The sequence below is a fragment of the Anguilla rostrata genome, chromosome 12, assembly GCF_018555375.3.
Source record: "Anguilla rostrata isolate EN2019 chromosome 12, ASM1855537v3, whole genome shotgun sequence".
NCBI lineage: Eukaryota > Metazoa > Chordata > Actinopteri > Anguilliformes > Anguillidae > Anguilla > Anguilla rostrata.
Genome location: NC_057944.1, coordinates 17,168,401 through 17,192,586, shown reverse-complemented (window position 1 = coordinate 17,192,586; position 24,186 = coordinate 17,168,401). Strand labels below are relative to the sequence as shown.

The 24,186-nt window shown below is 42.5% G+C and overlaps 1 protein-coding gene across 1 annotated transcript; it reads left to right on the top strand.

Annotated features, from left to right (window-relative positions):
- The first annotated feature begins 6,881 nt into the window (after nt 1-6,881).
- Nucleotides 6,882-23,066, top strand: igsf10 (immunoglobulin superfamily, member 10). Its single transcript, XM_064302526.1, has 7 exons — nt 6,882-7,372; nt 8,151-8,417; nt 8,817-8,946; nt 9,328-9,718; nt 10,139-14,545; nt 15,030-15,930; nt 19,155-23,066. The coding sequence occupies exons 2-7, from the start codon at nt 8,215-8,217 to the stop codon at nt 21,061-21,063; spliced, it is 7,941 nt and encodes a 2,646-aa protein (XP_064158596.1). The 5' UTR covers nt 6,882-7,372; nt 8,151-8,214; the 3' UTR covers nt 21,064-23,066.
- Nucleotides 23,067-24,186: the final 1,120 nt, after the last annotated feature.

Below are 24,186 nucleotides of genomic sequence, written 5' to 3'. Positions count from 1 at the left end.
TCACCTGTAGCAATTCTATCCTTTATACAAACAGCTACAGACGGATCATGAATAATTACCTCACGCTCTTCATTCATACCAGTCATACTGACTGCCATTTTCCAGTGGTTTGACAGAATTCCCAGCTGTGGTTTCCTCTTTGTTTTTTGCTTTTTTTGGGCTGCGCCCCCCTACCCCCATTTCCTCATAAGTTCCCAGCTCCCATAATTACCTAAATGTACTGCCCAGATGTGGGATCCAGGAACAGGACTTTCATGATGTTTCCCTGCTGCAGGTAGAAATTACCACTAATGACCCTGAGCACTGCTGTGTTATGCACCCTACAGGCACATCAATAACCACACATGTACGCACACACACACACACACACACACACACACACACACACACACACACACACACACATCTCTCATAGCACAATGATGGGTCCTTCTCTCTCAATATCAAAGACACTCTGGTGGAATTGGGAAGATAGAGTTATAGACCTTCCTATGTGTCTTCCACATTCAGATAGATTTAGAGTTGCAAGCATACCCATACCCATAATGCCAAGAATCAGTTCTGTTAGTCAGTGAGCTGACCTTAAACAGGAGACAGATGGGATCCTCCACTCGCGGCCAGAGAGCCACGTGTCTCCAACAGATTTCCTGTTTGCACTCACACTGAGATAATTAAGGGGAAAAATGAATTATGTCTTTAGCTGTAATGTTAACATTAGTCTGTATGCTCATTATCACAGTCGGATACTTCATCCAGTAAATTTAAATAATATGCACTGTGGCTGTGAAAACTCTGTATTGTGTAAACTCTGTATACATTCATACGCAGCTTAAAAAAAATAGTGGAAAACGTCTGACAATTTATGTTCCACATCTTGCCCCCATAAATATACACTTTATAAGCCCTTTGTGTATCTATGTATTTCTGATTCTCAACAGTCAAGAACAGCGCGTGGATCTGCTTAACAAAACAACATCCGAGATGTTTTCCAGCTCCTTCATGTACAGTAAACCATGCATTGTAAAGCATAAAAAGGAGGGGGAGTCAAACCTGCCCCAGTGAACATTTTTGTGAAGAAAAGTTGGTGAAAAGTCAGTGTAACACCATCTAGGCATTCATATGAAATCCCAGCTACATTTGGTTGCAAACTGAATGTTTTCTAGCCAACAAGGTTGTAACCTGGTGAAACCTGAGCTATTGACCTAGTTTCTTTATGTCAAAACAACGCTAAATCCAAATAAAACTCAAAATAAAAGTTTAACTTTTTAAATCACACAGCAGGGATTGATAATGCTTGCCTTTGTTGTGGGGTACTGTTTGTAAAAAGTTACACTCGCTGAAACCCTGCTCAATTTTTCCACATTTGGCATCGCCAAGTGTAAAATAATGCACTACAATTTTTAAATGTCACTTTTAAAAACATTTAGAGAGAAATTGGCGCAAAAAAAATTGCAATTGCTTTTTCGGGTGTAGTGTTTTTCATTAAGTCAAAGTTCAGGGCAAACAGCAACAGTTTAATAGGCTCCACAAATATAAATTTTCCAGGTAAGGTACTGTAAAAGCACAATAAAATATTCTATTGTGGATTCAGATGTCTGTCTTGTTAAACCCCTGAAATATACAGCCTACCCCTGAACAGGATGCCATTTGCATTCTCCCTGGTCTACCAGTTTTTCAGGACAACAAAATATTAACTTTACCCAGCAATACCTGTGGATTTCTCATAAGACAAAGGTTTTCAGTTTAGCCTCATGGGACAGAAACCTATATCAGCATCCAACCAATCCCCTCCCTCGACCTGGTCAGGGCAGACTGTGAAAGGGAAGAACAATCATAAATATTTATGTTGATAGCAATGCCAATGACACTACAAAGACACAGGAGGACAAGAATGCTGATTCCTAATCATATTCCTTTAATTAATTCATAATCAAGGAGCATGGACACCCTAAGCAGTGAAGCTGAGCCTTTAGCTTTGATTATGGCACGCACTCTTTGTGGCATTGTTTCGACAACCTTGTGCAACGTCACAACATTTATTTCCATCCAGAATAGCATTAATTTTTGGCCGAGATCTTGTATTGACGGGAGAGTCTAACCACTCCATAAAGTCTTCTCCAGCACATCCCAAAGACTTTCAATGGGGTTAGGACTCTGGTGGCCAATTCATGTGTGAAAATGATTCCTCATGCTCCCAGAACCACTCTTTCACAATTTAAGCCTGATGAATCTTGGCATTGTCGTCCTGGAATATGCCCGTGCTGTCAGGGAAGAAAAAATCCATTGATGGGATAACCTGGTCATTCAATACATTCAGGTACTCAGCTGACTTCATTTTATTGCCGCATAACATTGCTGAGCCTAGACCTGACCAATTGAAGCAACCCCAGATCATAAGCCTCCAGAGGCTTGTACAGTGGGCACTGTCCAAAAAAATCCAAACAGCAACTTTTTTTTTTGGCCAGGCAGTGTATAATTATAATTATGGCTCAAATGTGGGGATGGAAATGCACATATGCAAATATAATCACAACTGTGCTCCTAATGAGCCAGACCAGGGTGTTCAACCACCAATCCAATCTCTCTACGATGGTATACGATGTCGAAATTATTACAGTAATTAGATGGTAATTTACACATGACAGTAAACGTATAACACAGCAGAGGAACACGCTATAAAACATAATGTGTAATAACTCAATAGACATAAATTGCTCAAATGGAACCATGGCAGCCTGCGTTTGCAGAGGTCCTACATTCACATCAGTGGTATAGAGTAGTATAGAAGGGTATAGAGTTCCTGTAAGTTTTCTCCATGTAAAAAAAAATGTGTGCACATACAGTACTCCCTCAGGCCGTGTCCTGAATACACACAAAAACTCCAGGTTCAGGCCATCTGGGTTTAATGAACCCATTGAAATCGGAACCAAAATAGTGCTCTCTTTTCCCTTCTTCAGTGCCTGGTACTTCCAGTCAGTCCTGTACAGAGATCATTGCTGATCTCTGTGGTGATCTTCTTTCACTTCCTGTTTTTCTTTACTCTTTCCTTCAGCTCACTTCCTTCTGAAAGAGTTACTTCATATGTCCAATTGTTTTACAAACATCCTGCCCTGCTGAGAAACATTGTTTACCTAAGAGTTACTTATTGATAGTTTCTCTTTCCACATGTTCTGAAGATCGAATTTTCATATGGGCATGTTTGGGCTGTCCCAATGCACGCAAAGAGCTTCCTGGAATCTGGTGACAATGCTATGAAAGCAAAATCCCAGGAGCCTCTCCTGCTGACATGCATGGGATCTGTGAGATGAAGTGACCCCAGAATGTCAAAGGTCACCCAAGGGATTCAGACCACTGACAGCTTCTGATGGGCATGAGTCAAACAGCCCTGTTCAGGAGTTTGGCTTTGCCAATCTTTCCTTATGAACCCAAACAGAAGGTAAAAGTAGAGTCTACATATACAAGTCAACCATGCCCATACATGCATGCACATTTTAATGTATTTCTAATATTTTTTTTCATCCATATTTCACCATTCACAATGACACATTTAATACTTCCTTACTCCTTGTCTTAGCATGCAGTGCTAACTACAGGAAAGCAGACACTGCATTACCCTATTTATTTTGCCTAAGGCCCACATGAGATAACCTTTAGCCCGGTTTTTCTGTTTAGTTCCTGTAGAAGCACAAAAGTAACCTGTGCAGTGTTGGAAGAGATGAAGATTGATTATGGTAGAATTTTGCAGCATACTGTAAAGCAAATTTATGTTCCTTTGGCCACTAATCCTCAAGAAATTAAGAACATTCATAGTAAGTGGCACTTGCATGCCAAGACTCTTATTGCTATCACTGATCAGATAAAAAGTGTGTGAAGCACCGGTGACAGCAGGTGGCCTATTGGTGCCTGGCACGTTGTGAAGGAGAATTCACATTGTGGTATCCCAAGAATCCCTGGCTGCCTTAAATCCACACTACCTACTAGCGTAGACCACCAGTCATTGCTGATGACTCTGTTGAGTGTTCTACTCAAATCTGCATTCACAGGGCCCCGTCTGCTCCCCTGGCTGAGAGCCTTTAATAACTGAGCCATTTCAGAGCCCATAAAGTCTGTTTATTGTGAATGAATATTTAGCGCTATGTAGGGAATGATGTTAAGAGTCTCAGAAAAAGGTATCAAAGAACCAGCATGTACTGGAACACATCTCAAAGAGAAAAAAATGTCTGCGGGATCTCTCTTTGAAAGTATTCCCACTGATAAGTAAATACTGTCCAAATAAAAAATGGTGAAACGGCAAGTCCTCCACAACATTCTCCTCCTACACTACCCCACATCTCCCTCGCGCTCATCACTGCTTTTTCACACAGAACCCAGCCAATGCAGTGTGTGCTCACAGATTCCTCAAACCCTACCAGGGAGCTGTGACTTTTAGCATTGACCCAAACCTCCATGCTCTTCTCGCCCAGGCAAAGAAGGGGGTGAGAAGAAGAGAAGTACAGGAAGCTTCAGTTCTGCTCAGCGGACTGACTGGCCTTTCCTGGGTGGGGCACTGTGGTGTAACGTGGATATGAGGACACGCGTGGCGAACTGCCGATTATAAGGTTGGTGGCTACCTTCTTTAGCTACCATTTTTTGGGCCGGGTCAGGCGGTTGACTGCCTGTACTCTCGTTCACTGGAATAATTTGTTAACATGGAGGAGGGAGGCTGCTGAGGATATAGTTTGCGTAGCTTATATAAAACTGACATCAACAAGACGGCTTGACACAGTGTCTTCATTAGGGGTGACCTGTAGCTCAGCATCACACACACTGTGTTCTAAGCTACATCCCTCATGCCACATACACATCATCTCACTTGTTATAACAAAAGCAGAGGATGAGGATGCTCCCACCACAAGATTTCAGCAATGGGATTATATTCTCCATGGCTAAATTTGAGTTAATATTCTTGTTCATGGCTAGATATAATGCAATTAACAGCATTATAATACATATAAAAACACAGGTCACCAAGAAAGGGCTATGGGACATCTAATTGTTGTGCTGCTACAAATGAGCATCATTTAGCTGTTCAAACACAGGCACATGGAATTGTTTCAAGGACATTCTTGTTTAATTATTCTTATACATATTTGCTCATGGTGTATACCATTTTCTTATTGCTTTTAATAGTGACTTCTGTAATGGGAACCTAGAGTGACATTTTAAATAAAATAGATTTATAGTATTCCATCATCTGGATTAAATTAGACCTTAAAGGAAATTCTTTACCAAGTGGACAAAGTCCAGGTCAGAGCTTTGTGATGAGGATAAAAAACAGCTTATTTCTCTCTTTATCTGTCTGCCTCTGTCATTCTGTCTATCTGTTTGCCTTTTGTAAAATTGTAGTTGTAAAGAATTAGAAAATTTAAATAAAGTCAAACATATCATCTAAGCAAAATAAAAGTGCACTGAGAACTGAGCTGTGAAATTGAAGCTGTTGGAGGGAGGGAGGGAGGGAGAGAGAGAGAAAGAGAGGGGGAGGGAGAGAGAGAGCTTTTGAAAGCTCTTCATTCAGCAGTTGTCACTAAAAAGGACAGCGAATGGACTTTGATTTTGATTGCCAGATTGCATCCATCATTCTTTTCACATTCTATGCTTTAAGCCATACCCCTGTTTTGTGCACTCCCGGCTATAGCAGGGGTTTGTGGTTCTGACCCAGCTTCATTTGTGTGTAGTGCAGGCTTCATAGACACAGTATCCACCTTAGAGCCAGGAAACATTCCACAGATCATGAGGGATACATTATATCAAGCCACCATTGGCCATTAAAACCTTTCTCTAAACCAATCACAAGCAGGTTAAATATATTCTTTAGCTGCAAGATAAAACCACCTGTATAACAATAATTGGTTGCAAAGTATTTCACCAAAATAGTAAAAAGCAAATAAATATGTGTGCCATGTTGTTTTACTTTATTTTTGGAACCATCTACTGGAACTGCCGAGACCAAATAACTTTTTCATTTTGTGCCTTTTTACAAATGCAATATATTCATCACTTCTGAGAGTTTGTCTGAATGGTTTCAACAGAATAAAAAATGATTAAACTGTATGTTCTATAGTAAAGTTTGGAAAAGTGGAAGGTTCTTCTGTGGCATATACATATGGTTAAGGCATTAAATGTGTCTGAATTGTGATTGGGGGTAGCAGCTATTTACAAATTTCTTTCTCGAGAAATGATGACCAACTGCATTCCCTATAAATCGCTTTTAAGGCACTAATGTCTAACTGCTCTGTTGTCAAAATGTGTTTGGTCAAAATGCACTCAGATTACAACATACACTGTTTGCATGAAAAGGTATACAATTACAAAATAAAATTGACTTTGTCTACTGGTGATGGATTATGTTATCTACTCCAGATACCTTTTCATGTCTTTATTATTTTAATTTATGTACTTGCGATACCGATCTGTGTTGCACCTGTTGATGCAGAAGAACTTTCTTATTTTACATCTCCGCTGCCATACATATACAATCACTAATAACACAACAACTGATACTTGCACAGGTCTTGTGTAAGGCGCTACAGTCTGGCTGCTCTGTCATGGAATAATTTAATTGTTTTCTCAAAATGCACTTCGATTGCAACGGACACCCGATGTGCACAATTGTCGTATAAAAAGAAATTTCACAAAGTAAAAATACATTTTTCCTACTGCTGATGGACAACGTTATCAACTTCGAAGACCTTTTTCCCGTCTTCATTGCCTTTATTTATATGCTTTCCAAACAGGTCTGCGTTGACTGGTCGACAATGACCAGTGTCAGCATTGCTTTCGATCGCTTTAGTAGGATATCTGAGCTACCTAACAGGACGCGCACAGACACACACAGACACACACACACACAACAGCAGCAACAACACTTCTGCGTCACGCTTTATATTGACAACTCGCTTGGAAGCCTCACACATGGCAGGTTTATCGTTCGGACTCGCACGTTTGCTATTTGCCATATTTGAATATGAGTGAGAGTGTGAGCTTGTATGCTCATAAGTAGTGTTACCGACGCACGGGAGTCTTGTGCTGCAGGATTGAAAAAGACCGGCCACAAGGAATATCGGGTGGGTGGGAACAAGCTTCTCGCGCTCTGAACATACGCGCTACACGTCCTCCAGCATTCACGGTTGTCTGCAATTGAGATACAGCGACAGCGGAGCATATTGGATGGAACTTCTGACATAGCGGCGATTACTTTGTTTGCATCCCTACGGATTTTACAAGCAACTTTTTTTGAGGAACGAAAAAGTGGATTTATTATATTTTGCCATCTTTGCGTAACATCTTTTTTATGTAAAGATGCAATGGTGGTGCGGACAGTTTATCTGATCAAGTAAGCTTAAGTATTCATTTTTGAAGAATTGTTATAAATTATAGTTTAAAATATTAATAATTAGGCCATGTCTAAAGTTAATGGTGTCTAAATTGGTGTATGGACTGAATTAATGGTGTCCAGATGCACCGAGTCTGATAGCACTGCAACATAAACCTGTGCTGTTTCTATTCGAAGATATCAATGGTACTTTCACGTTAAAGGTTTTCTTTCTGTTGTGTGTCTGCGTGTGTGAGAGAGAGGGGGGTGGGGGGTGGTCTAGGAGGCGTATATGAGTGATGACATCAATGCGTTTTCATTGAAGACTTTGAAGTTAACTTTTAAGTTAATTGGTTGAGATCTCAGATATGCTGTATGCGTGGACACATTGTTTGATTAAGTTTCCATTGTAACGATGATATAGAGCATCTTTTTTTTCATGGAGTTGAATGTAAGGGCGTTTTGTGGTCAAAAACAGAAAGATAAGACTAATGTGTGGAAATTGATATATGTACATATAGCGTATGTGTTGACCTAGCATGTTTCATGTAGGCTATGTATATTACTCTTGAAAGCAGTTAATAATTTCATTATATTGTTTATGAAATTATCGTTTGTTTTGTTTATTTAATGTAGTTTTATCGAGCAGCAATATTTATTCTGAAGCTGTCTTTATTATATCTAGAAGGTAGAAATTCTCTCGGTTGATTTTTTATTTTTTTTTTCTTCAGATTTGCGGTGTTTCGCTTCCTTCTTTGAAATCAACTTAATAATTAGCTGCATATGTTCTTCCCGACAGGTATCCAATTTAATGGCCAAGTGACCCTTTCTCCCATGGTGAATGAAACCCATCTCCCGCCATAATGAACGCCCTCAATCGAGGAAATCCGTGCCTGCGAAGGGAGTTATTACTGTTTCTCTGTTTCCTTGTGCAAGCAATTCCCACAGGTAGTGCATGCCCCAAATCGTGCGCGTGCTATGTTCCCGCCGAAGTGCACTGCACCTTCAGATACCTGACAGCAATACCAGGAGCGATCCAGCCTACTGTGGAACGTATGAACCTGGGGTGTGTTTGCCACTCGCGCGCACATACGTGATGATACACAGACATTGCGTTCACACACCAGTTTCCTATAAAATGTTTGCTATTCTTTTATTGCATCAGTGCATAAGAATATCTCATGAGAAGAACAGGCAATTCATCCCAAATAGTCTCGCCATTTACCTAATGTGCAACAAGGTATAGAATAGAATTCCTTTACTTCCCAAATATGCATGTTGTTGTTAATGTTGTCATTTTGCATCTGTTTCTTTAATGTCACACACAGTCAGTCAATTTCAATAGTCCATTGCCTTTCAATAACATACCCTATCTTTCTCCCTCCCACATGAGGCAATAAAAAATAATTTAATAATAGTGAATATGTTAAATGACTGAACAAAGATCTCTCTCCCTCGCTTTCAGATACAACAGTTTAAGTGTATTGAAAGAGCACGACTTTTCTGGATTGAGGAATCTGGAACTGTTAATGTTGCATAGCAACACCATACACAAGATAGAAGACAAGGCCTTCGATGATCTCCAGTCCTTGCAGGTACAGGATTAGTCATGCTATACAGTACATTTCACTCAGTATATTCGAATGCTTTCAAATGACACAGAGGAATACATAAAAACTGGCAGCAGTCACTGACACATGTGATTCACAAACTGCATTACATTTAGTTTATTTCTGCTAAGTTTATTTGCTTAGCAGAAATATCTGTCAAGAGAAACTTTCTTATATTAGTGCTTCTCCAAAATCTCTTTATACAGCTGAATGTTTTTGCTCAGTTTTTGCACGTGCTCCATTGTACAACAGCTGCTTCCAAAAAAGACTAATGCCTGCAGCCATCTGGATAGCAGCAAATTGCACGGATTTCTCGCACACTGCTGTGCAGCTGCCTTCATGAAACTCTCGCATAATTTATTTCAGGTCCTGAAGATGAGCTACAACAGAGTGAAAGAGATCAACAAGGAGACTCTCCAGGGCTTGAAGAGTCTGGTCCGGTTGCACATGGACCACAACCGGATTGAGTTCATCAACCCTGAGGCCTTCTATGGCCTGACTGCGCTGCAACTGGTGCAACTGGAGGGAAATCTCCTTCAGCAGCTGCACCCTGACACCTTTGTCACCTTGCGCTACAGCCAGATCTTCAAGGTGTCCTCCGTTAAGAACATATACCTGTCTGACAATGCCCTGAGCAGCCTACCTGCTAGCATCTTCTCCCACTGCACCCAGCTGGAAAATCTGTATCTCCATGGCAACCCCTGGTCATGTGACTGCCGTATGGAATGGTTTGTGGACTGGGCAGAGAAGAACACAGGTAAAGTTCAGGCACATTTGTATGTATGTAGGCAGTAATCCGTACAGAGACAGACAGTCTATATCAGGCATCTCTCATCTGGTGGAATTTCTGTGGACATGAATCTAAAAATAATTTTTATTTGAACTGGGGGGGAAACCCCTTCCTTCACAAGGCAAAAATTCTGGTTATTTTCTGTCCTCACATTGAGCAGGGAGGCATCTAGCAGGCAGATACAACAGGCTGTTCCATGAATAAAAAATAAATCATCAGTTGTGACAAGGAGCAGGGATGAGCCATTTCAACTGATTTCCTGCTTGCAATTTTGCTCTTGTGATGAGAGACAAAGATCAGGAAAATAAAACAGATTGATAGCATTGCATATTTTCAAGCAATGACTCACTGAATATTTATCATAACTGTTTTTCTCTTTTTATCCAGGGATACTGAAATGCAAGCGGGATAGGAAGTATGCTAGGGGTCAGCTCTGTCCTGTGTGTGAATCTCCTGCAGCCTCCAGAGGCAAGATCCTTGCTCAGGTACCACGTACTGCCCTGTCCTGTACTAAGCCTCGGATTTACCCTCACTTAAAGCAAAAAAACATCACTGTGGATGAGGGGGAATACTCCCCTGTGACCTCCAAGGATTTCATTGCACCCATTGGACTGATGGTGATGAACATGACCGATCAGTTTCATAATGATGCTAGTGTGGTCTGCACTGTCCAGAGGCCTTCAGGGATGGAGAATCTGACTGTAATACATGATGAAGACATCATGACGATGGGTGTATCTGTTGCCACATCCCTTATCTGTAATATCGACTACGAGCACATTCAGAAGCTGTGGCGCATATTGGCCACCTATAGTGACTCACCCATGCGGCTGCAGAGGGGGCTGCTGCTTGCCAAAACACCAGAAATGATCTACAGGTACCAGCAAAGGAGGCCAGGACAGAATGAGGATGAGGTCTTTACTGCCATAGAGACAGAGATCAAAGCTAACCCTGCATGGCTGATGCAGGGTGAGGTCACATTACAGCTTGACCGTACGACTACCACCTTCTCTACTCTGCATGTTAAGTATACATCCACTGTTCAGCTGCGAATGGAGAACAAAGCACAGAGGAAGGACAGATACAGTTGGGCAATGATCAAAAGGGACAACCTCACCAAAACCGAGCATTCTGTTCTAACCGGTGGGGTAGCTGACTTGAACTGTCAGACTTGGGGTGACCCAAAGCCTTCCATCGACTGGATCTTATCTGATGGCAGCAAAGTTCGTGCACCATACAACAGTGAAGACCGAAGGATTGTTATCACAGACTCGGGAAGACTCACCCTGAGGGCAGCAGACACCTCAGACTCTGGGCTGTACCGCTGCATTGCAACAAACTATCTTGATGCAGATGTGTTGACTTTCCGGATTACAGTTTTGTCTCCGGATGTGGAAGCAGATGATGTGAATGGAGTGCAGCTCTCATACTCATTGGGTGACAGCTTGCTTCTGGACTGTGAATCTTCTGGTAACCCTAAAGCATCCATTCAGTGGATCTTACCGGACCACACAGTGTTAGACAGGTCTTATGGGAACAAGAAAATATATGAAAATGGCACTTTGGGAGTACAAGAGCTAACTCAGAGGGACCGTGGGTTTTATAGATGTCTTGCTGGCAATTATTTGGGGGTGGATATGGTAGCCTCTCAGATTACCATTTCAGGAACTGAGAAAAATAGCAATGTGCTTTTAGAAGGTGAGGGGTCAGGGAGTGAGCTTGAGTCCAACTCAGAGGAAAGTGAAAGTCACAATGAGCTAACTCCTTCTGGCCCCTCCCACAAAACAAGTCAAGAGTCAAGAACTATCACCTCAGATAGGCCGTACCCCAGACATAGGTTCTCACACAGCAGAACCTCTGGTGATATCACCCAGAGAAGGCATGGCCCCTCCACCAGAAGGCGCAACTGGGGAGCTAGGAGAATCTTTGGCAATACTTCCAAGAAAGTAGACCCTCAGAAATGGGAAGAGTTCATGAAAAGGGCACAAAAAGGTAAAACGACAGAGGATGAGGAAGAAACTCAGACTGGGAGGAAAAACACAAAGACTAATAATCCAGTGTCCGAGATCTCTGGGGATGAGGAGGTGGGCTCAGGAGAAAGCCTTTCTGAAGAACAGCTCATCGTCATTCCAAGCACTGTCATGACAAGTACAGTGAGACCTGAGGTAACTACTAGATTGATGCCCAAAACTACTGAGGCACTGACAGTATCCCCATCTCCCCGTCTCACTACTAGTCGCCGGGAAGCAGAGAGAAATGCAGTAACACCAGTTATAAGTCCACTTTATCATTCTGTTACACCTAGTGCTGTTGATCTGTATGCTCTTGAGAGAAGCACAAACAGACCTCTGAATCTGCCAGTAACTGTGAAGCTCAAAGTAACTGATTCAACCAGTGAGATGCGGCTGAGGATCTCAGGTGATGCCCTGGAGACAGTCACAGATGTAACACCCCTGCTCATGATGCAGTACCCAAATGTGACCATGATGGACAGCCCAGGCCTAAGGTCTGAGCCAGTGATCCACACATCGACTGACCCCGATGGCCAGACCACATTTACGGCAGTCACTACTACTGAACATGAGCAAGATGAGATCACATTCCACACCACTCAGAGGATCACATCACCCAGAATTCCTGCAGGATCCACTATAATCTCCCATCAGCAGATCCACATCATCCCCCCAAACAAACAGCGTGTGGGTAGGAGGCGTAACTTTCCTAACAGGAGGAGGGTTTTTAAGCCCAGTAGAATCAATGACATCCATGCATACCTGAACAAACTAAAGAAGCCCACAGAAAAGCACAAAGGCAATTCCACAGTCCCATCTACTGTGGAACTCACCACAGACAACCCTGCTATAGAGAAAAATGAAAACAGCATAATTTCTGAGACAAAATACACTCTGGCCTACGATACTGGATCAAAGCCTAAACCTAATATTCACAGCTCTTCCCTGCACAATACAGAGAAGCCAACTATGGTGGCTCTGGAAAATCCACTCCTCAGTTCTACCACTTTACCACCTGTGACAAAAACATATTTCCGGAAAGTAAAATCCACCACACAACCACCCACTACTGATTCACATTTCAGATCAGAGGGATTCACTAGATTTATGACGTCTGCAGATGCTCCAGTGCTTCAGACAACACAGGATCCTAGGGAGTTGGAGAGAAACTCAGCACATACTGACAAACTAAGCTCCACTATAAAGCCTACTACAAGACCCTCTAAAGTTATCCGAGGTAGAATTCCCTGGGAAAAACTGTTTGGGACTAGGCAGGGTCAAAAAGAGCTCCTCAGCAGGTTACGTAAGCCTGTGAAGCTAACAACCACAACAGAAACCCTAACAACAGTTAAATCCACACCCACTACTGCCCCAGCAAGGACTATGACCCTCTTTCCCACAACAAGATATTTAGTTCCACTTATAACATCCCAAAGGATATCACCTGGAAAGACACCTATCATTCAGCCTTCACAGACTTCACCTGATGATTTTTCAGGGTCTTCTTTCACTTCTGAATCTCAGACTGTGTCTAGAGTTGCCACTGCTTCCTCAACCATATCACTGCCAGGTGGTGACCAAAAAGAATCAGTGGGTCGGGCTCCTACAACAGCACCTAGCTTTGTATTAAGATTTTCCACCACTACAGAAATCTCACCATTTGCTGAAACCCTAGAAACCCCACCAACAGCAATGACTGCTACCACTGAAAAGAGATTTGAAGGTTCATTTGGCTCTGCTTCTGGTTCAGGGGGGTCTTCTGCTGAACCTGTGAACAGACTTGGGTTCCCTCGGAGGCCAATTGGTGGACCCCGGAGGATAGGCATAAGGCGTAGAAGGCCAGGCAAAAAAATGACTGTGGTAACCCCCAATACGAAAAGAACTATGGTGACAGAATCTCTAACAACATCACCCTCTAGGACGGTTTCACCCATACGCACAAACATTCCCTCCACAACACTGGACCCAACATTGACCATAATAGATAATAGGAAATCCACAACATCTTCTATCTCCAAGACTTCAGGGGGTGATACCACCAAAGACTCAGAAAAAGATAGCTGGAGAGGTCCAACTAGGGCTCTCACCACTAGCCGTCCAAGAGCATACACTACAACTGCAAGGCTTAGAACAACTACAACAAAACCAACAACCGTTAAAACCATAACCACATCAAGGTCTTATACTACATCACAACCACGCACCACCTCCACAGCAAGCAGTAGTGAAAGTGCTACAAAAGCCATAAGAATAAACACTGACGTTAGGCTCCCCCCAGGAAGGGAAAGTAAACATCCAACACCTTCTGTAAGAAAGGTCCAACCCACTGCATTTTCTCACAAGGACAGCAAATCTGAGACCAGACTTGGAAGCAACCAGCCACATCCTAAACCAACACCTTCTTTGTCCAGAATTAGAACAAAACCCTCAGAATCCAAACAGGATCAGTCTGAGGTGACAGACAGGACACAGACTATGAAATTCGATACCTTGATCATTCCTACAACAGAACAGGGCTACACCACTTCCACTGTGCCTTTCAGCAGTAATATGGACAGTGAAACATCCCACAAATATGACCAGCTTAATGGGCATCAGACAACCACCTCCAATATGATAGGACTTGAGCTGTCCACAGGGGACATGCCATCCAAGCCTAGGATCATTGGAGGCAATGCAGCAAGCTTCACTGTCCTGTCTAACTCAGATGCCTTCCTGCCCTGTGAGCCCGTGGGTCATCCTGAGCCGACAATCAGCTGGAAACGCTTCTCTTCTGGGACAGGTAAAAATTATGTCTTCTCATTGAAACGCTGAGTCACTGTCATTAAATGTTCTGGGTTTATCATTTTTGGTGGTTCCTTTAGAAAAATGCAATATTTTATTTACAAATTCAATTGGACTGTTATTGTAGAATAAATACGGTGTAAAATTTGGAATTGTTATGGATTTATAGTAGAACTCCATTGCTGCAAAGGATATTGGGAATCAGGGTAACCTCAAACTATTATTATTACTATAACCCTGGAAAAGATATCTTGCAGATTTTTTGTAAATATATTCCTTTTTTCTGCACTGTTCATAACTGCATTTTAGGTTTTACATGAGCTGTTCTGTTGTAATCAATTTCATAAACTTGAGTAAGAGGGTATTACAGTATGTGCTTTTTCCTGTCACAGTAAAATTATTATTGAGAGAGAAAGTGTCAGCTTATTTACACTATCACTGTTAATACATACTGAATTGTCTTTCTGTCTTTTACCTTGAAGGGAGCACCTTGACCATAAGGGGCAAGATGGGTAAATTTGAGATGTTCAAGAATGGCACTCTTTTGATTCAGAATGCCAACATTAAGGACCGTGGGCAGTACCTGTGCCTAGCAGAGAATGACCATGGCTCAGACAAGCTCCTGGTCACGTTGTCTGTGGTTTCCTACCCATCACGCATCCTGGAGCCAAAGGTGAGGGAGATAAAGTCCCATACTGGGGACACAGTGGAAGTTAAGTGCAGGACTGATGGTCGGCCGACACCCGTCGTCTCCTGGATCCTGGCCAACCAAACTCAAGTGAGAGGCTACAACACAGGCCGTGGCAGGGTGAGCGTGACCGCTGATGGGACTCTAGTCATCCAGCAGGTGACTGTATTTGACAGGGGACACTATAAGTGCATCGCCAGTAACCCAGCAGGAGCAGATACTGCCACTGTCCGGCTGCAGGTTGTGGCTGCGCCCCCTGGGATCCTGGAGGAAAAACGGCAGCTGGTCAACGTTGTGAGTGGGGAGAGCCTGAAGCTCCCCTGTACTGCTCAGGGCAGCCCACAGCCTACTGTGCACTGGGTACTCTTTGATGGAACAACGGTCAGACCTCTAAATAGCCATGGTAACAAGGCATCTGTTTTAGCCAATGGTACATTGCTCCTCAGAGGCCTGGCAGGCTCGGACAGCGGAATGTACGAATGCATCGCCACCAGCTCCACGGGGTCTGAAAGAAGGGTGGTCAGCTTGACTGTGGAGCAGACCGAGACCATGCCCCACATTGTGGAGTTGTCTCAGCGTAACACGGAGCTGAATTATGGGGGCCGGCTCTGGCTGAACTGCACTGCTGTGGGGGAGCCCACGCCCAAGATCCTCTGGAGGCTCCCTTCGAAGGCACTTGTCGACCAGGTACACAGGTAAAGTGCAGGCTTTCCCTCCTGGAACAACATTCCCTCAGCACACACAGCCTAAAATCCTGGTGTGGAGTGGTCAGATGACATACTAGCTAAATGAAATCTCTTCAAAAATGTAGCACAGAATAATGCTTCAGTTTAGCTGAGAAAGGCTGTTTTATTTTTTTAAATAATAGTGTTTAAACCTAGTGGTCTTTCCACCTCAATCTGGACTTCTAATTGCACACCAGTTTAAATGGCTAAATACATTTATTCCCTCTCCATCTTGCCTAATGTGCAATTGGAATTTTGATTACTTCCATATACAGTTAAATGCAAAATAATTGGGACAATGACACAATTTCTCTTGTTTTGTCTCTATACTCTAGCACAGATCTGAAATAAAATAATGAATATGAGGTTAAAATGCACCAGGTTTAGTTTGAGAGTATTTGTATCCATATCTTAGGGCTCCACTAAACCAGACTGAAATGATTTTGTCTACCTCTGGTTGTGTAATGTGATTAGGCATAGGAATTTGTTCCCTTGTGAATTGTGAGTTTATGTAATTTTAACAATAATGGAGGACACATACTGAGTAGGCCACAGCCAGTTATCCCAGTGGTTTGAGCGGTCTTGAATTACCATAAAAAGTGAGCGTGGACCCTGCTGGTGTTGGCTCTGGCCAGCAGCCCTACGGGGCAGTGCGGAATTGGTCATGAATTGTACCAAAAGGATGGAGCCCGGCTAGCTGGCGTCCATGGTCGACAGCGTAAGTTCAACGAGGCCTAGCCTGCGAAATTGTCATAACTTTGTCCAAAGAGGGATGGAGCTCAGGCAGTGAAGCGTCCATGTCTTACAGTGTACCAGCAGCTCTACAACAGATCAGGTCCCTGCAGTCCTCCTCCGATTCAACATCTGTGTGAGTGTAACTGGTGGACTGTGGGGTTAAAAGAAGCAGCTGCTTGACATGTTGTGGCGGAGAAAGCATGCTGGTCTGGGGAAGGCTCAGCAAAGAGCATAAACACACATGATTGGTTTAAACAAACAAAAAAAAAATTTAAATTAAAAACCACCCTGGAAACAAATTATAGGAACAGGCTGGTTCTACCTCTGCAGTAGAAAAGCCATTTGTAGGAAGATAATTGTTCCATTTTTTACGGTATGGTATGGCAACTCTCCTCTCTCAAAATCGGTGTGTATCAATGGGTTATGAAGCACTTTCAGTACGGACTAGTGTTGATCTATTTAGTGTAAAATTGTATGCTTGAATGAAACTGGATCCTTGGGCATCTTTCCCGTGTTGGCTTCAGCTGACCAGAAACTCACTTGGGCTTTCAGGAAAGTAATTGTGCGGTCAGTGTGTTTACAGTACGATTTAGGTTTACGCAAACCATGTGTTTCATTCCACTTTCGTTTAAATTATGAATTGAGGTGAAGAACAAAAGGGGAATTCATGTATTCTTTTCTCATTTTATTTTCTGTGGTGGTAAAAGGCATGCTGTATACATATGTAGAACCATTATGCGTGAGACATATTTTTATTGATTTGACTCAATAAATGCCCTTTTATTTAAGGGCATTTCTATACATCTTGGTTTCACCATGTAGAGATGACAGGGTTCTATAAATAGTCCCCCCATTTCTTTATGTTTGCGACACGCGGCGTCACAGGTGTTTCTGATTAGTCAGGCGTGTTCAGTTGCTTCCTTAGTGCAGGTATAAGAGCGCTTTTAGTATCAAGCGCTGATTCTAGCCTTTTGATTGCCTTTGCAGTCTGTTATGGGTGTTGGTCAACATAAGGACCAGCGATGTGCCAATGAAAGTCAAGGAAGCCATCATAAGGCTGAGAAGTAAGAAAAAAAAACAGTCATTTGTTATCAGGTTCTTTTTTATTTCTGAGCTCAATAGGACTCTCTTCAGGGCTTTCTTCTTAATGACATTCAGAAGAGTTAGTTTTGGTTAGGCTAAGGTTTGGCCTATGTCTCTGACTGAGAACGCGCACTTCGACCACATGTGAATAATTTGATTACAAATCTAAAATTGTGGAGTAGAGTGCCAAATCAGTTTTTAAAAATGGGTCTGTCTCAAACATTATGGCACTTATTCTATTTGCAGAAATCTTTTGTTTGTATCTTGATATCACTAAAATAATTTACAAGTACATTTTAAACAAAATATGCATTTCAAAGAGGCCTAATTCTTCCTAATATTTAAAATATTAGGATATACTACAACCGAAAGTCAAGCCTGAGCCTGTGATGAATGTAATTTTATTAAATCCAAAAAAGCTATCTATGCAGGATTTTCCAGTAATTTTCATTTATCGTTGTGCTTAGCGGTAAAGTTGCTTTGTTTATTAAACAAAAGGATGCATTCGTAAGGGATATGTGGAAATGGCTTTTTTAAACAAGAAATGTCTGTATTCAATTGTGAATACAGCCTGAGTTCATAAAAGAGAAACAAAAGAATACCACAATAACACTGGCATCCTGAATATGGACTTATTTCTCATATTCTGCCAAGCAATTAAGTCAATATTCATCCATGAATGCAGCCTGTACAATAATGTCAAAAAGTGGTCTCAGGAATTACATTTTCTCAATATTGTGGTATCATGAAAAAAAACCAATGAAAATTAAATATTTGTAAGTTCTCTTGTCAGTCATTTCATTCTTTGTTGGGTTGCATTCATAGTGGTTTTATGCATGTATGATTCTTATATTTATAATCAGCTTTTTAGTTTTTTCCCCTAAAAATATTGTGATGGGAGATTCCATGATTTCTCTTTATATCTTGGTTTTCCATTTCTTCTTAATCTTCCCTCATGGGCCATAGCCATTAAATATAGCCCAATACACAGAAAAATTGACATTCAAAGAATTAATTGGGAAGAATATAGTCTCCCTTCCTGATTATTGCACGCTCAGTTTTTTGGTTTGGAAAACTGCTGTTCACAGCAAAATCATTTGCAGTTTTCAGAAGTATCAACAAATGTTCTATGATGTTCTGTGACCTGTTCATTTTAAGCAATGTTTCTGCATAAATACATGAACTACTCCATATGGTACACTACAGAATTGTGGTGTTTTTACTTATATGCACTATGAAAGTCATTGTCCTTTCAGCATTGTGTAGTAAAATTGAAATGCTGAAAACAAAACAATGCTATTACACGAAGAAAGAATGTTCACAAGTTTCCACGGGATCCTTATAAATGTTGTCTCTATTTCTCTATCTTTAATCAGGATGGGCAGTCGGATTCATGTCCTGGACAATGGAACCCTGATCATTGACCCTGTGAGTGAGAAGGACGCTGGAGACTATCTCTGCATTGCCCGCAACAAGATTGGGGATGACCTACAGCTTATGAAAGTCTCTGTGTCCATGAAGCCAGCCAAGATCATGACCAAACCTTTGGGTAAGAAACAGGTACCCTATGGCAATGACCTGAAGGTGGACTGTAAGGCCTCTGGCTCACCCGAGCCAGAGATCTCCTGGGGCTTACCGGACGGCACAGTGTTGAACAGTGTGATGCAGTCAGATGACAGCAGGGGGCGCACACGACGATACATCCTCTTCGACAATGGAACTCTCTATTTCAACAAGATAGGGATGACAGAGGAGGGGGACTACACCTGCTACGCTGAAAACACACTGGGCAAGGATGAGATGCACGTGCATATCAGCGTGTTGACAGCAGCCCCACGCATCAGGCCGTCCAGCCGCACCTATGCCAGGGTGAAACCAGGTGGGAACGTGCGCTTCGACTGCGAGGCCGTTGGTGAGCCCAAGCCAAAGATCCTCTGGATGTTGCCCTCTAATGACATGATTGCTGCCTCCAACGACCGCTACCTAATGCACGTGAATGGATCGCTGGACATCCGGGATGTCAAGTTAGTCGATGCCGGGGAGTATGTGTGCATGGCTCGCAATGCTGCTGGGGATGACAGAAAGGTTTACAAGCTGGACATTGATGGAAACCCCCCTGTCATCAACGGCTACCGCCAAAACAGAACTGTCATCAAAGACACCGCCTCCAAGTATTCCAGGAAGCTGATTGACTGCAGGGCAGAGGGAAGCCCGCCACCCAAGATCACCTGGATCATGCCCGACAACATCTTCCTCTCGGCCCCCTATTACGGGAGCAGGATCAACGTCCACCCCAATGGGACGCTGGAGATCCGAAACGTGCGCCCCACAGACACAGCTGAGTTCATCTGCATGGCACGGAATGATGGCGGGGAGGCGGTCATGGTGGTCCAGCTGGAGGTCTCTAGCATGTTGAGGAGACCGATCTTCAAAAATCCCTTCAATGAGAGAGTGGTGGCACGCTTGGGGAAGACCACTGTGCTGAACTGCTCAGCCGATGGGCATCCAACACCAGAGATCAGTTGGTTGTTGCCCAATGGGACACGCTTTACCAATGATGCTCGTACGCCTCACCACCATCTGGGGAGCGATGGAAACTTAGTCATTTACAACCCCAGCCGGGAAGACACGGGTAAATACCGGTGCTCTGCTAAGAACAAGATGGGCTACATAGAGAAGCTGGTGGTCTTGGAGGTGGGACAGAGGCCGTACATAGTGACTCGTCCTCGAGGAATCATCCGCAGTGTGTCTGGGGAATCCTTGTTTCTCCACTGCCTCACTGATGGCAGCCCCCGACCTACTATCTACTGGACCGTCCCGGGGGGCCAAGTCTTGTCTCGTCCGCAGGTGAACGGTCGTTTCCACCTCCTGGAAAATGGGACCCTTGTTGTGCGGGAGACGACCTTCCACGACCGTGGAAACTACTTGTGCAGAGCTAAGAATGATATGGGTGAGGCTGCGCTCACTGTCCCAGTCATCATCATCGCCTACCCTCCGCGCATCACCAATGGGCCTCCGTCAACCATGCGGGCAGCGGTGGGAGTGCCTGTGCAGCTTAACTGCATGGCCATTGGGATCCCCAAACCTGAGATCTCATGGGAGCTGCCCGACCGCTCTGAACTGTCCACAGCTAATAAGGGCCGGCCCACTGGCACAGAGCTGCTCCACCCCCAGGGAACACTCGTCATTCAGAGACCCACCAGCTCCGATTCCGGAGCCTACAAGTGCATAGCCAAGAATCACATGGGCACAGACTCCAGAACCACGTACATCCGGGTGATGTGACAGCCTGAAGAGGGCAAAGATCTCAGGGTCAACAATCGATTTCAGATGGTTGGCACCTGCACATGCACACCCCACTTTCTATACCAGTGCAAAACACATGACTGCAAGGAGGAAATGTAACTTTATCCTGTGCTGACCATTGAGGGTACTACTTGTGGAATGTCTGAGTTTACTTACATCTCACAACAGTGGGCAGGGGATGAATAATGAGTGATCAGACAGAGAAGCAGAGAGAGAGAGAGACTCTACAGTGCAGAGGCTTGTGGCCCGGGAATAGTGTTTTTTCATTGTAATGATATGGGCTCTGGAAACTTCTCAGCTTTCTCATTCACACACTTAGAGGCAAAGATCTGAGAAACACATCCCTGTATCAACTGTGAGTGCTAAAGTGGACATTCCTCAATAGCCTGACCCATGCAACAAATGAGGTAGAGAGAAGAAGAGAGGTTTGGGATAGGCAGAGACTTTAAAAAACCAGTCTAAGGTTTATACTTTTGCAACATTTTAGAGCGATGTTCAGTTTTCTTATATAAAGCCATATCTACCCATATACCTTTGGTGTATGCTGAAAGATGTTTTCTACCAATTGTACACACTGGATATATTTTGATATCAGAATTATTGCATTCTTCACCCAGATGATTTTTGTAAGGCTTGTACCAAATTACAGGTGTTTTTAAAAAAATCTTTTTTCTTCTTTTGGTTTGGCTTTCAGTTCTACATGTGTTGTTTTTGCTTTTGATATAAATCGCCTCATATGGATGTAAATTAATTATACACATTTATTTTTTAAATGCTGTTTATACCATTTTTCAACGACATCACAAAGTAAATTCAAATGTACATCATCACATTTAGTAGATAATATATTTATGCATTTTTATGAATGTTTTATTTGTTTTGTATATATCAATACATTTTTTGGTACCCAAACAGACAATTAAACAAAACGTGATTGTCAAGTTTTCATGAAACAATGTTGTACTTGGAGAACTGTGGCTAAAATCCACAAATCAGGTTAAGGAAACACCAGATTAGGGAAACTACATAATGCAAGGCCACTGTACAAATACATTAAATGCATATCACGGGAGTAACAACATGCACAATATTACATTACATTATAATATAGGTGCAGAGCAGTCAGTAACACACTGACATATAAAGCCTAAGAATTGTAAATAAAAGCAACCATTCTTCATCCATTATAGCAAAATTATTGTATTATGCTAGGTATTCAGTGCCTAAAAGTGACCTTGCTGCTGTTGTACTTCTGTCATGTTTTTGTACATAGCCTGCTTACTGCAAGATTATGTGCCATACAAGCTATATAACTCAGTTCAACAAGAGTCGGATTCCGTGGGGTTGCTTTCCATGTCCCTTCAAGTAGTAGGACAAGAACTTTTGACCACCCTTATGAAAATAAAAAAAGTGTTCTGTGGCCAGTGTGTGTCTGCCTCCCTTTTGGGAGAAAATGGGTTAAATTACCTCTCGGAATTATTCCTGTACTTCAACAATGTCCTTTGTTTTGAAGAATCACCTACCCATGTGTTACATAATCACCTGTAATTATGTACACACTGGATAATTTGTCTAATTCAGGACTACCAGCTGTGATTTGAACGCACAGCCACCTGCTCAAAATCCAGCAGAATAAGGAACCATTACACTGCTGCTGCAGAGGTGTGTGTGTGTGTGTGTGTGTGTGTACATGTGTGTGCATGCTTGTGTGTGTGTGTGTTGGACATAATGAATAATGTTGCAGAACTACAGTGATTTCTCCACTGAGTCTCACTGCTTTTCCAGGAGAAAAAAGAGCACATAAGAATTTAATTAAAGCGGTTATTATTTTCTTCCTGTCTTTTGTAAAGCTGAAGAGAACTGTAGAAAGTGGATGGAATTACAAAAATGAAGTTCCATAAACATTTTTTTTTATGTGTCCGATATCTTCAATTAGTTCCAGTTAAATTCAACATGAAGAGTTTTTGTTTATGAGGGGTGAGTTGTTTATGTGAGCAGAAAGTTACGGCTGTCTGAATTTCTTCTGTGAAAGTTCATACACCCTTTTTATTCCTCTCTATATCACTGGCCCTGAAAACCTAAATACATGGTCCTTTGAGAGGAGTCATTTAAAACAAATGTCTAAAAAGGTCTGCGGCTGCAAACAATTTAAGAGGAAATCACACTAATTACAATTTTCTTGATGAGGAGGGTTAAAATGGGCAGAAAAATGTCCTTGCATCTGTTTTCAGGTGGCTTAACAGCAGGTTTGATCATGAGTTTGCCACACTCTCACAAGCTCATACATGGAAACAATGAAATTATTCTTATTCCCACAGTTCTGATACAACATTCACAACGGTATCACCAGCCCAGAGTCAGGGACTGTGAAGGTAACTTGAAAGGCACGTGGAATTCTGCCTACTAAACAGCAAAATGTGGAAAATCCTGCAAAATCTGGAGCATATGTGCATGACGACACACACAGACAATTAGCAAATCTGGCGAGAGTTTCAAAAAGAAACGTGTTTAATAAGTTGTTTTGTGACGGCCGATTAAGTGAACCATTTTAAACTACACTGACCTTGTTTTATCATTTCAGCTTAACATTGAAGGCAGTGGAAGGTTACCTCTTCAGAACGGATATTTATAACAGCACTAGGCATATGATTTTCTCATTCACTCCTGTTCCCAAGGGTGCCAGAGGGGGGAAATGCTGATGTCACATATAACTGCAGTGTAAAAATGACTTTTTGTTGACCCTTTAAAATAACAAAGTCTTTCACTTCCCAATTGGCCATGCCATATTAGCTACCTATGTTGGCCTCTCAAAAGGCTTATGATGGGGATTGCCAAGGCATAACGTAATCAATTTCTTCCTTTCCATGCATGTGATGGAAAAAGAAAAGGACAGCATTTAAGCAGGCTGTTCACAGGAAAAGGTGAAAAAGAGGTCAGTCTGGTTTTAACCACCTTGTTTCCTGACTGGAAATGGCTGTCCAGCCAGAGACACATCCAGGGTAATATCAGTTCTCCAGTTGGAGACACAGACGGCTTAACCTGTGCTTAACAAGAGTGTGTTACTTTGCAGGTAACACAATTGTAATGCCCAAGTTGACCCTC